The sequence below is a fragment of the Lethenteron reissneri genome, chromosome 2 (assembly GCF_015708825.2).
Source record: "Lethenteron reissneri isolate LAM-NWPU_2019-01 chromosome 2, ASM1570882v1, whole genome shotgun sequence".
In the NCBI taxonomy this organism is placed as follows: domain Eukaryota; kingdom Metazoa; phylum Chordata; class Hyperoartia; order Petromyzontiformes; family Petromyzontidae; genus Lethenteron; species Lethenteron reissneri.
The window spans coordinates 8,132,820-8,146,800 of NC_083780.1; the positions used below are offsets into that span (position 1 = coordinate 8,132,820).

At 51.7% G+C, this 13,981-nt stretch overlaps 1 protein-coding gene across 3 annotated transcripts in view; it reads left to right on the top strand.

Annotated features, from left to right (window-relative positions):
• The first annotated feature begins 944 nt into the window (after positions 1-944).
• The window catches only part of BCL2L14 (BCL2 like 14), a 209,774-nt gene continuing 196,737 nt past the window's right edge, over positions 945-13,981 (top strand). For 2 of the 3 annotated variants that reach the window (XM_061552763.1, XM_061552755.1), the window contains exons 1-7: positions 945-1,076; positions 7,415-7,676; positions 8,742-9,077; positions 9,532-9,673; positions 10,047-10,319; positions 11,803-11,939; positions 13,350-13,649. In XM_061552763.1, coding sequence (XP_061408747.1) covers positions 1,038-1,076; positions 7,415-7,676; positions 8,742-9,077; positions 9,532-9,673; positions 10,047-10,319; positions 11,803-11,939; positions 13,350-13,649 — 1,489 coding nt within the window. In that variant the 5' untranslated portion in view covers positions 945-1,037. The remainder of the gene's footprint in view (positions 1,077-7,414; positions 7,677-8,741; positions 9,078-9,531; positions 9,674-10,046; positions 10,320-11,802; positions 11,940-13,349; positions 13,650-13,981) is intronic. The other variant, XM_061552772.1, reaches the window with a different exon arrangement.

Consider the following 13,981-nt stretch of genomic DNA (forward strand, 5'->3'; position numbering starts at 1 on the left):
ATGAGAGGAGCTAAGCAGGCAAGATGGGAGGGGCTAAGGAGGGAAGATGGGAGGGGCTAAGGAGGTAAGATGGGAGGGGCTAAGGAGGGGAGATGGGAGGGGCTAAGGAGGGAAGATGGGGAGGGGCTGAGGAGGGAAGATGGGAGGGGCTAAGGAGGGAAGATGGGGAGTGGCTAAGGAGAGGAGATGGGAGGGGCTAAGCAGGGAAGATGGGAGGGGCTAAGGAGGGAAGATGGGGAGGGGCTAAGGAGGGAAGATGGGGAGGGGCTAAGGAGGAGAGATGGGAGGAGCTAAGGAGGGAAGATGAGAGGAGCTAAGGAGGGAAGATGGGGAGGGGCTGAGGAGGGAAGATGGGAGGGGCTAAGGAGGGAAGATGGGAGGAGCTAAGCAGGGAAGATGAGAGGAGCTAAGCAGGCAAGATGGGAGGGGCTAAGGAGGGAAGATGGGAGGGGCTAAGGAGGTAAGATGGGAGGGGCTAAGGAGGGGAGATGGGAGGGGCTAAGGAGGGAAGATGGGGAGGGGCTGAGGAGGGAAGATGGGAGGGGCTAAGGAGGGAAGATGGGGAGTGGCTAAGGAGAGGAGATGGGAGGGGCTAAGCAGGGAAGATGGGAGGGGCTAAGGAGGGAAGATGGGAGGGGCTAAGGAGGGAAGATGGGAGGGGCTAAGGAGGTAAGATGGGAGGGGCTAAGGAGGGGAGATGGGAGGGGCTAAGGAGGGAAGATGGGGAGGGGCTGAGGAGGGAAGATGGGAGGGGCTAAGGAGGGAAGATGGGGAGTGGCTAAGGAGAGGAGATGGGAGGGGCTAAGCAGGGAAGATGGGAGGGGCTAAGGAGGGAAGATGGGAGGGGCTAAGGAGGTAAGATGGGAGGGGCGCTAGCAAGGCCCCGCCCCCGCTGTCTGTACTGAGGGGGCGGCCCCTCCGCTTCGAGGAAGTCGTCAGTCGGAGCGCGGCTCGAGAGAGACACCATCGCCGGTCCGCGCCGCTGTTCCAGCCGCTCCCTTCATCCTCATCCTCCCTCATCCTCCCTCTCTCCTCCGATGGTTCTCGTGTCCACGGAGTCTGAGAGTCAAACACAGGTACGCAGCAAGCAAGCGAGCAGCAGCAACAACAGCAGAAACAGTACAGGCCAGAGCGACGTTTCGTTATTACGACACCTTTCGAACACTCCGGGTGTATTTCGATTTAAAGCTGTCGTGACTGCAGGGATTCATCTTCTTGGTTCTTTCGGTAAAGTCACGTAGAAGGGAAGTAATAAAATAATAAAAATAAAACATAATTCAATTATTCTCGACAGACCTGGTTTTCACCTGAGGACGGCTGCTTGCGTTGTGGCCGAAACGTCGTGAGAATAATTTTATTATGTTTTATTTTTATTATTTTATTACTGCCTTCATATCTCCGCCAGTTGATTTCGAATCGTGCCTTTGTCATTGTTCACAACACGCCCGGACTATTGGGGGGGTGGGGAGGCTTTGTTTGACGGCAGGTGTCCTCGCACAACGCTGGTGAAAGGGCCTCCACAAGCTGCCGAGAGGAAACTCCATCCTTCTCATGGAGAGGACAAACGTTGCCCCCAATTCTCCCACGCTCTTAGCCATGAAAAATTGCAGTGTTCATGTTTGTTCGTGAAATTAGTGATGAATATATTCGTCAGTGAAGTGGTGGAGTTTTTGCTGCTGTTGTTCTTGAGGTTGTAAGGATAACTAAGAGTGGAGGAAATAATTCATCTTGGTTGGGACAACCCACCAAACACAAGAGCACACCGAGACATACAGAGTGCTTTCAAAATGTTCTAACACTTCTGAGAATACCACAAGTAAGATGTGCTTCCTCCGAGCTCTGGAGACCACCTGGAGAAGATTCCAGGCATCTGTTGACAACGATGGCGAACAAGTGGAGACTTTTTGTTGACTTTTTGAAGCTATCAACGTAAACATTTTTTTTTATCATGTTACAGTAAATTATTCATTTAAAACGGTAATTCCATAAAAGTGTTAATATGTTTTTAAGCACCCTGTATTAACGACTGCAGTCTAAATGAAAACGCACACTCAGTAAGGTTATTAGCGGCAGGTGGAAGACGAAACATGGAGATACACAGTACAACCCTGGCTAGCTGGACTGAGAGTTCGCTACAGAGGAGGCATTTGGCCTACTTCTCCATGCCTATAGTCTCACGTAATTGATTATGAAATGAAGTGGCGCAAATATTGGTCGACAAGGTTTCGGTTGAGTTAACGATGGATGATGAGCGGACGAAAATCATGAATCGGCTACGACTTACCTTAACCCGAGTATTGCCTTATAACGAGACAAAATTAATTACTTTGAATGAAGACGTAAAGATAATTCAGTAAAACCCTGGCTAGCTGGACTGAGTTCACTACAGTGTTCATGTTTGTTCGTCAAATTCGGTGTAATCCCATTGGATTGCAGGCGGTGGTCGCGGGTTCAGTGCCGACTGCAGCTGGCATTTCATCAAAGGCAAGGGCTGGGAAGCTTTTTTCTGCGAAGGGCCATTTGGATATTTTTTAACATCATTCGCGGGCCATACAACATTATCAACTTAAAAATTAGCTCGTGAAATTTGGTCAAACATTTAATTAACTCGCCCCTAATGCGATGGCTGGAACTGTTTCTCTTTGGCGAGGCGTGTGATGTTAGCTGGTATTGATGATGTTGCTACTCGCAACTGCTTTTCCAGGTTTGCTCCTAGAGATTTGTTGAATTTCTAGTCAGGCCTGCGGTTGCCTTGGCAGGGCCACACCAAATTGGCAGGGCCACACCAAATTGGCAGGGCCACACCAAATTGGCAGGGCCACACCAAATTGGCAGGGCCACACCAAATTGGCAGGGCCACACCAAATTGGCAGGGCCACACCAAATTGGCAGGGCCACACCAAATGATTTCGTGGGCCTCATGTGGCCCGCGTGGGCCGGACGTTCCCCACTCCTGATCCAAGGGGACGCTCTCTACCAAGGGGGGTTGTTCCACAATGAGGGTAGCTAAAGAGCGATGCGGTGAATAATGGGGGAGCGGGAGTTGGTACGGAGAGGGAGGTGAGTGGATACGGGGCATTGCGGGGGGGGGGGGGCGCTAGGAATGTAGGGAAGGAATGGGGGGCCAGTGGGGGGGAGAGAGGTTTGGCAGGGGGGGGGGGCAATTTAGGGAGGAGCGGAGACTCGACAGGTAGCAGAGTGCTTCTCGCTGCTTGACGTGGAGGGGAAGTTTGTTCCAGTGGTGGGGAAAAGGAGCGGAGATGGGGGGACTGTGCACAAGGAGACCGGTGGGGGGGTGAGGAGTAGCGGAGAGAGATTGAGAGCGTGGCGGGGTGGGAATGGAGGGGGGGTTGGCACGGAACGAGACGGGGGAAGCGACTTCCAGGGGGCCTCCAAGCCTCAGGCCGCGCGTGGTGCGTGGCCCTAGACTTTCGAAGGAAGTTGAACGCCAGGGCCCTCAGTGCGCACAGCGCAAGATGACCACAAGGCCCTTGGGTGCTTCTCGCGTGAGCTCACCACTAGGGCCCCCCAGACCCCTCAGCGCTTACAATATGAGAGCCCCCAGACCACTTGGTGTTTAAAGAGTAAGCTGATCACTAGAGCCCCCGAGCCCCGCATCGCTTACAATGTGAGGCGCCTCGTGCTTCAAGCGTGAGTTGACCACTAGGGCCCCCAGGCCCCTCGGTGCTTACATCGAGCGTAACACCTGGGGGGGCCCCTTGGTACATAGAGTGCATGCTGAAAACGAGGGCCTCTAGGAGAGAACAGCGCTTCTGTACAACAGAGCCACTCGTTGACACGCTACAATACGCTGTGACATGATACAATATTCACCAACACGTCAGTTCATTCTGAATAACAGGACAGTTTGAAGGGTGTCGTATTATGGCAAGCCGTTTATTTTACTAGCTATTCCTTTATTTTAGCTAGCTGCGCATGTTCCCTAGTTAGCTGCCCATGTGATTCAGCTTGTTAACATAAATTAGTTCGCTAGTTGTCACTTTTGCCAGCTAGCTGCGCTTAAACCAAATTAGCTGCACTAAAAAGCCAGCTAGTGAGACTGAGCGCTTGTTGTTTGTTGAGAGCTACTGGTAGTAATAATGATGACAGCAGCACTGTTGTCAGCTGTGAGGAAGGAACTAGCACTATTTCAGTTTCAGTAATGTTGTCATTCCCCCAGACCCATTCTTTGAAAGCAAACCCTCAACAGCTAATGGTATCCAATAACCATCATTTCCACCTCAGGAGTAGTTGGGCGGTTTACAAGAATCAAATCGGCAACCAAGCCATTCCTGGTGCTATGTGGTCACTGACCCTGCATTATGGCAAAGCACTTCCAGTGATATTGTTAAGTCAGTGCTTATTGAAAGAGGAGCAGTCCCCTTCCAAAACCGCAGTGAAAAATACCCAGCTTCAGTCCGAGATAGAGCGTTTGGTGGAAAGATGAGAAGTTTCAACAATGAACTTCTGAACTGTATATTGCCAAATGGGCAGACGGCTTCTAGACAGTGGCTACTGTACTCGCCCTCAAAAGGTGGCTTTAGTCAGGGGTTTAGTGACTGGAAGAAAGAATAGGGAAACGCGAAAAGAGTGCAGAACACAGATCTTGCATGCATCTTGCACCAACGGACAAAGGGCAGTGCTATAGATTAAGGTAAAAACAACGAGGCTACCTTTACCCTACCTTTTATCTTACCACAATACAATCACTCTACCCTACCTTTTACCCTTTAGCGAGGGTAAGGTAAAAGGTCAAAAGCAACGAGCCTACCTTTACCCTTACCTCCATACAAGTTACCCGATTACAGGGTAATTACTGGGGGGAACTACACATGAAAAAGCTTTATAACAGGTAAATACTAGGAAGAGCGCTTTATTCATCTATATATATTAAATGGAAATTTGTGAATATGTGTGTCTGTTCGAAATGTTTAGCATACTTCCTGACATGGCATGTGGGTAGCTTCCAGACTGTACACAATGCAAAAAGTATAAAAATTGGCTTTTTTATATATATTTTTTGGGGGGGGGGGGGGGGGGGGCACAATAATGGATATATTTTGCACAACAAGTGAGCGGTGACGTCACATCTTAGCGAGTGGTAAACAAGGTGTTTACCGGGTGATACTTTGTGCTACCTTTACCCTACCCTTTACCTTACCCCTTGCCATGTCGACACATTTACCCTATTACCCGGTAAAAAGGGTAAATTACCTTACCTTGCCGAGGCCTCCTATAGATGCAGATCTCATGCAGAAACTTGATGCGGAATGTAAATACTGGAGGGACATTTTTAAAAGAGTTGTAGCAGTGATCAAGTTCTTGGGTGAAAGAGGACTTGCGTTTAGGGGAGATGGGTCAACCCGTAATGGTAATTTCCTTGGCATCCTAGAATTGCTATCACAATTTGACCCATTCTTAGCTGAACATATTAAAAAGTTTGGCGGAAAAGGAAGAGGCACGGTGTCCTATTTGTCATCGACAATATGTGAAGAACTCATTGAGCTAATGGGTCAGAAAAACTCTCCAAACAATAGCCGATGAGATTCGGGATGCCAAATATTTTTCAATAATTGTTGACTCCACCCCAGACCTGTCACATGTGGACCATTTGACATTCATATTCCGGTTTGACAACAGCAGCAGGAATGTGGTGGAACGATTCTTGGGTTTTGAGCCAATTTAGAGTCGCACTGGTAAAAGTTTAGCTGACTGTGTGACTTTGATGGTGGAGGGCCTTGGGATGGACCTCTCAAACTGTAGAGGTCAGTCATATGACAATACAAGCAACATGTCAGGAAAATACAATGGGCTACTGGCCCACCTGAAACCAAAAAAAAAACCCTGATAGAGTATGTGCCTTGCGCAGCGCATTCATTTAATTTAGTTGGTGTTAACACCTTAGACGGCAGTAGCCCAGAGGCTGATGTGTCTTTTGAAATGTTGCAGTCACTGTCGACATTTTGCTCTTCATCCACAGATGTCAGACTGACATTAAAATCGCTGTCCAGTACTCGGTGGAGTGCTCGGGCAGAGTCAACCAAGGCACTGTGGAGAAGTGACACCCACGTTAGAGAGGCCTTCGGTGGTTTGTGCAATGATGATAAGGAGAAAAGAGATACTCGAATTGAGGCCGCTGGACTATGTGCTAAATTGGACAACTAAATTGCTTGCATATGTGTTCTGTAGAGGGACGGATCACGTTATGGATGCTTCTTGTCCTGCTTATTTAAATTGTTTAATATAGGCGAAAGAAATTCCTGCAAAATCGTTACTTTTGGACCAATCTTAAACAACAACAACCAACAACAACAAGTATATAAAAATAAGAATCGGTTTTTACCCTTTCTGACAATAAAACAGGCGTTAAGTTACTCTTTGGGTCTTTCGGTAAAGTCACGTAGATAGAAAAGTAATTTAAAAAATCACGACGTTTCGATCGCAACACAAGCAATCGTCTTCGGGTGAAAAAAAAAAATGTTCAAACACCAAATAGAAACCTTTTGCGAGGAATCGGGCCCGCATTAACCACACTCTTGAGAGCCGGCGAACCCCCGAGCGGTGCGTTACAAGTTGAAAATGATTGTCGTCGGGTTCACGGTTAAAAGTTTGGCCCATTATTTTGTTCGAGCTATTTGTCGGCACGCCCTTCACGGCGTCTCTGTTGGCGACTTGAGCGAGCAACCGTGAACGGCGGTCGTGTTTCCGGCTCAAGTCGTCGTGGTTACAGGCGTCGGGGATGCTCGCGGCGTAGCGTCAAAGTAAATGTGTACAGGTCCGGTCGTTTATGTACCGGGTGTGTGTTAAAAAGAGATTCATAGCTCATTGGAAGTCCAGCGCCTAACCGATATACCTTGAACCAGAATAAACCCTACTTTAGCGGTATACAATCAATTGTACAGGCATGCGTGCGGACTCGTGTGTGCAGGATGGGCAGGGTTACGTTTATACTTTTCAGTTTTTTTAAGAAGCTGCCAGCACGAGCGAAAGGTCAGACGTGGGGTCAAGAGCAACGCGCGGGCGCAACCCTGTAAGCGTGTGGCGAGAGCTTTACCCCACACAAACTGCTAAAACCTACGAAGTAGTACAACGCCTCCTATCTACAGGCATCAAACCCCCGGTGACTCCGTGTGGGTGACCTATCGCACAAGTGCCCCATTATTGCATTGGGAAACGATTGCATTCCCCGCCCCTGCGCTAAATAATGCGCGGCGAGACGCTGCATGTACGCATTCGCGCGCCAGTTCTTTGACAACTGCTTTTCGTGTCTAGTTTAGTTTGTCGTCCTTCCCTGCCCACCCGCACCTCCGATTTAGCACGGTTGGTTACGTACGGTGCGAAGGAAGTTCAACGCACGCGCGCGCACAACGTACGATCGCGTCGCATCGCCCTGCCACTCCCTCCCCTCGCACAGACAGCCATGGAGGACGATAGCGGTGGCGGTGGCGGCGGCAGCGACGGCAGTAACACCGGCAAGCCCGGGGGCCCGGGGGACAGCATCCTGTCGTTTAAGGACGAGACCAAGAAGGTGCTCGAGATGTTCCTGCGTCGCAGCCTGAGCGCGCCCGAGGAGACGGCGGTCGGTCGCGTCGGTGGCTGCTACCACTCGGATTACGACCACCGGCACCAACGGTGCCATCGCCGGCGGCAGGGCAATGGCTCCGTCGTCAAAAGAGGTGGGCGGCGCCGGCGGCGTGTGCGCTCTCCGATCGCCGCCGGTTACTGTAACTCTGCTGCGCTGTTTCAGCTTGCGGGAGAAGTCCCGGAGGATATGATTGTCGACGAACTTTTGCATTTGATCGTCGCGTTCAAACGTGTTCCTCCCGCCGTTTTGGGACCGTGAGGCGGACGGGTGGTTCGAGTGAGGCCGTGCTTTGTGGCTCTTCTCACGGTTGTCATTATTATTTTATTCTTAAAAGGCCATCCTGAGTGCAATCATCTTTTGACGGCACTAGTTGCTAAGGTGCCGAATTCGGAAATAAACTACAGGGTGTACGTACATGTGTTGAACTTCTTTCGCGTCGTACGTAGCCAACCGTTTGCTTAATGGGAGGATAAAGTTCGACTTGAAAGTCGACGTCGTTTTTGCGCTTGCTGGTCCACGTTTGTGTTTCCCATGGTGCGGGTTTATTGGGTTTTGCAAGTCCAGTTTTGTGGGTTCGTGGCCGAGGTTTATGGGTTGATAGTCCGAGCGTCAGGATTCTCCGTTCGGTGTCTGCAGCGCCTAGAGTGCGTTTATGGTGCAGTGTGTGCCGGTCGATCCTGTGTTCATGTGAAGTGCACCATGAACACCCGTCTGATTTAAAGAAGGTTTTGAAAATCGGCATAAATATGCATTTAATGTTTTGTACCGCGGACACTTCTTACTGGTTCGTCCATCTCAAAATTGTATTGATGTAATAACGTCCTGTGCTCCCTAACGAATCGTATTGTGAAGAGCGCTATATTAAAGACATTTTAATCAATCAGTTGACACTGGGAAGGTTTAAATGTCTCTGTGCGTGGCTATTACCACAAACGTCCTTCTATATGATAAATTGTGAATAGAGGCAGTCCCCGATTTATGGACACCCAACTTAGGAACCGGCCTTCCATGAAATATATTTTTCAACATTAACTTAACACGCGAATTGAAAAACTGTGGAACTATTTTGTTCAGCGCAGCGATCCTCCGCGAGGTGTAGTGAGTCGGCCTCGCCCTGGGATTGAGCGTTCGCGTGTGTGTGTGTGTACACAATCAGTCCAGGACACGGTGGACGGCGAGCGGAAAGACGAATTCTACGAGAAGGTGGCGCGGCAGCTGGAGCGTTTGGCAAATCAGCATCAGCTGCGCACAGCACAGTCTCACGACGTCGACTCGTGGGTCTCGCCCGATGGGGTTCCCAGACCCCTGCCGGGGACTCCCATCGAGGGGTGGAGGATCACGCCTGAGCCTGGCCCGCCGCCGGGCGAGCCACTCGCACGCACGCGAGTGGAACGTGTCGCGAAGCCCACCCCGTCGCCGGAGAGGACGCTCTCGCGCGTGTCGGCGAAGGATGACAGCAGGGTGCCGAGGAAGGACCACAAAGTGCCTGCCGGTCAGTGTCTGGTGTTGCTTTCACCCGCGTGTGTGTGTATTTTGAACTTCTTTCGCAACGTACGTAGCCAAACGTGCTAATCGGAGGTGCGGGGAAGGACAACAAACTGAACAGAAAAAGCAGTTCTAAAGAAATACGTTTTTAATCTAGTTTTAAGAGTGCACAGCTCCAGTGGCTTCCGAATATCAGAAGGAAGAACGTTCCAGACGTCCTCAGAGGCGCGTCTGAAAGCGCGCGATGCAGTGACTGTCTGTTTTCGACGGCTTAGCCAAAAGTCGCCGGCTGCAAGGATGACCGGAGTTCGTGGTGACGATGGTTTCTGCTCCTTGTCGAGATTGGCAAGGCATCGTGGTTCGTTTGTGGCAAGCGTTTTGTGTGCGTGTGTGCAATGAGCGTGACCTTGTAAGTGCGACCTTATAGGTTGTGATCGGCGAATGCGATGACGACGTTGCAGGCACCAAGAGCGGCTCCACGCCGAGCTCGGCGCATCGCGATTGCGTGGAGGTGGACCCCGATTGGATGGAGACGCACGAGAGGATCAACAACGCCGAGGAGAAAAAGCACGGATTCAAAACGCGCATCAAAAAGCTCATCCGGTTCGTGGTGGGGCAGGGGGGGTGGGAGGTCAATAGTTAACGATTGTCTGGGAGGGTCAGGAGTTCGGAGGTCGCCAGAGCGAATGGTTTGGGCCGCGAGACGGGCTTTGTAACGTTTTAATGATTGCGATCAATTATTACGCTCCCGTGTTAGAGTTTTTAAAGGCGTTGTGCATCGTTTAACTGTTCATCGATTCCAACGAAGGTCGAAATTGCAGTGTATTTACCTTCGATGAGTATCGTCAGCGGGTTGTCGCACGCTTACTACAACCGCCGTCTCTTGTTGCCCGCGTCACGTTGGCACGAGCCTTGGCGAACACGACGGCGTTCGATCGGACGAAGGCGGCAGTTTTTCGCTCGTGTCCTCCCGCAGCTGGGACAGTTTCAAGCACGGCAAGAAGAAGAAGAAAAAGAAGGAGGAGGAGGAATCGGCGGACATGATGGTGGCGCAGGGTTGGTCCGACCGTGACGAGGAGATGCTGAGGGGTCAGGCTCACCGGAGGGGGGCGCCCCTCGGCGAGGCGGAGGGCGAGGTGGAAGAGGAGGAACGGAGGAGGAGTCCGCCGTGGCCTGGCACGCCGCAGCAGTCCTTGAGCGGCAGCGGCTCCGGCGCCGGCGGTCGCAGCGGCAAAAGCAAGTGGCGAGGGTGAGGCTCGAGAGACCTGGAGTTGAGCAGCGGTTATTGTACGAGTATACGTTGCCGCGTTGAATGCTGCCACCATGGTGGAGTGGTCGGCACGCTGGACTTGCAGCAGTACAGAGGTTCGTCGGTTCGATCTCCCGGTGTGGCAGGTGGAACGACACACGCCTGTAATCCGGCACTGTGGAGGCAGCGAGGGTTGGTGGATTGCAGAAAACCCCCATCCTGTGTAGGATTTCATGGAGCGCTTTTGTCAATGAACTTTACAAGAATAAAAAATGCTACATTAGTCTTGGCAAAGGGATGGGGTTTGAGCTTCGGGGAGGGTGATGAGCGCGAAAGCGAGGGGCGAGGTTAGGAAGGGGAAGGTGGCGGATGGTTAAGGTTTTAAAGATGAGTACAGGAAGTAGTAGAGGGATATGCTATTAGTCTCAAGGGAGGAAGAAAAACTGGTGAGTGTAGTTGCCTGTTTTGATGTAAAGTGGAAGTTCAAATCCAAATGGAGGGGGGAGCCAGGAGAGAAAAGTAGCAGAAACGTGACTGAGCACGGGGGGGGGGGGGGGGGGGGGGGACGCGTAGTGAGGGATAACAGATCGTCAACGCAGGGTCCAAGTTGGGACATAATAAGACGTAAGAGAGACGCGAGATCGGGTGGGGCAAAATGTCGCGAAGCCTCTTCCGGTGGGGGCGTCGAGGAGATGGCGGTATAGCAAGTGGACCCAATTGCCATTTGGTGTCAATTGGGTCCACTGTGCTCGAGGGTTTTTTCTCCAGCTTCTCCGGTTTCCTCCCACGTGCACAATAAACAGCTCATCCATTCGTTTAACTTCTGCGACCGCAGTAGAGGTTTTCGGGTTAGATCGCGTAAACGTAAATGTGTCGTTAAACCCGCCACCACCCGACACGGCCAACTAGTAAGGGTTGCCACGTAAACAGAACGTGGCCAATTCGTCACTAGTACAGCTGTAGTGTATAGTATAGTGTAGTGTATAGTGTAGTGTATAGTGTAGTATACTAGTACAGCACACTGGTGTGTAGTGTATAGTGTAGTGTATAGTAGTCTATAGTGTAGTGTATAGTGTAGTATACTAGTACAGCACACCGGTGTGTTGGAGAGCCAAGCCACAACATTTACACACTTTGATTACGACGCTTCGCCAGTAATCACAACTAGCTTCATCAGATTTGTGGAGATTTTCGATGTTGTTATCCACTCAATCGTCTGTTCAGAAGCAGAGTGGATCTCATCCGTTCCTCCTTTAAAAGAGTGAAGGCGGCAGCGGCTGCTGGGTGTTTACGACGTGGGTCGATGGTTTGGCGCAACACTCGCAGGCCGCCGAATCTTTGACGGCACCAGTGCATCCGGTGGCCGCATCGGCCACGCGGCCCGGTTCCCCGATTCGGTTGATAGTCGGTCGATGGGGGTCGGGGGTCGCAGAGTTGGAACGAGGTGGGGGTGGTCACGCGCGCCGTGCAAAACTTTTCACAGGATCGGATTCTTCTCATTGAGAAGGAAATCCAAAGCGGCCGTTCCCTCTGGTGAGCCCGCCCCGACGTCCCCTCGGCCGTCCACGCTGCCGCTGAAGAACATCTTCCGGCCCAGCAAGAAGAAGGGGCATAGCGCTGGTAAAGGGCCCCCCCCCCCGTGTCTCTTGTCAAAATACTCTTTGTGCTGTTCGTCTTTTGGCGTTCTCTGTGGTCTGGCACTGGCTGATGAGACTAGGCCCTAAAGAAGGCTGCTGTCTCAGGTGTAGGCCAATCAGTTGAGCGTGTTTGTTCGCATGTTTTGCAGCAAGTGCGTGTGGTTAAAGCAGACTTGCTGCCGGGCAATAGGTATCTCTTTGGTGTTTGAACACCTTAACGCCTACTGTTTCATTGCCAGGAAAGATGAAGCCTATTCTTATTTTTTCATCATTTTGATACTGGCAAAAAAGTCCCGTAGACAAACCACTGATATACTTTATCATTTATCTGTGCGTGTGTATATCTGTGTGTGTGTATATTTCCACTCCCACAACCCCCAATTGGTGATGGGGCAGTTGTGGAGAGAGTGGAAAGTTTTCCATACCTGGGCAATGTGCTCATGACCGGCTCCATTTTGACAGCAGAGGTCTAACTCTGATTCAGTCGAGCGGCATTATATTTTAATCGGCTGCGTAACGCTGTGTGGAAGCTCCCTGGCCTGTCGCTCCACACGAGGCTTCGGGTCTTCTCGGCCACGCTCATGCCCTCCTTTATGCTTGCGAAATGTGGACCCCCCCTAATGGTACATCTTAGCCGGTGAGAAATAATAAGGCTGGCCTGCCAACGATCCATCCTGGGTTTAACCAGGCAGGATTGTGTGAGGCGCTCACAAATCCTTGAAAGATCTGGAAAAAGTCTCATCAGTGAGCTCCTCCGGCAGGCACAGCTGCATTGGCAGCCACCACATGCCTAAAAAGCTTTTGTTCGGCCAGATAGAGGGGGCTAAATGGGCACGGCACGGGCTAGAGAAGAGATGGAGTGATGTAGTACAGGAGGATGTAGAGCTGAGTGGACTTGCCGATGACTGGTACCAGCGGTGTCAAGATCGGCCTCTGTGGAGGAGGTTCGTGAAGGATGCTACTGGGAAGTTCGAGGCAGTCGCCCTCCAGCAACAACGGAGGGCAGAGGAGCGACGCTCACAACAACCAGCGGAGCGCCGGGCGGCTAAAACACAGCAAGTTGGCACAGTGGAGGGCACAGGTGGTGCATCGGCTAGTCATCTCAGTCGAACCATGGCACCTGGATCTGTCCCGTGATCTCCTGCCAAAGGGCGTTCAACACTTCACGTGGCCTCAACGTGCACATAGCCTGGCACAAGCGCCGTGCTGACGTCCCCGCCACTTAGTGGCGAATGGAAGTTGTTGTCTATATCTGTGTGTGTATATAGAACACACAAACCACCACGATAAGGTTATGATCCTTCGGTGGGGTATATATGTATCTGATGCGTGTGTGTGTGTGTTTATCTGTGCGTGTGTGTGTGCGTGTATATATCTGTGCGCGCACAATCAGTCCAGGAAGCGGTTGACATCGAGAAGCCCGAAATCGACGACAAAGTTACGCGGCAGCTGGAGCGTCTGGCAAACGAGCTGTCCACGGCAGAGTCCTTGCACCTAGAATCCGATGGGTTGCCCAGACGCCCGCCGGGCACTCCCGTGGAGGAGCGGAGGAGCACGCTCGAGCCTGGCCCACAGCTCTCCGGCCCCGTACAATCCGTCGAGGATCCCAGACCGTCGCCGGGAAGGACGCTGTGGCGCGCGTTGGCGATGGACGGCGGCAAGGAGCCGAAGACGGACCACAAAGCAGCTGCCGGTCAGCACCCGGTGTTGGTGTGTGTTGGTGTGTGTGTTTGTGCGGTGTTGGTGTGTGTGTGTGTTTGTGTGCGCGCGCGTATGTCCATAAATGAGTGCGGCGCTCGCCAGCCAATTCGGTGTTGTGAGTGCAATTGTCCCAACGTTTGCGCATCGCTCTCCAACGTACCAGTGTGCTGCAGCAAACAAAACTAATTGTTTGTGTTCGTTCACCTCATCTGGCCTCCCTCCGTCTCCTTCCACGTCCCCTCTCGTCCGCTTCGTTCCCAATCTCCTCTCTGTCTCTGTCCCTCCTTCTCCCTGCGCCCAATCCCCGTGTCTGGTCCTTCCCCC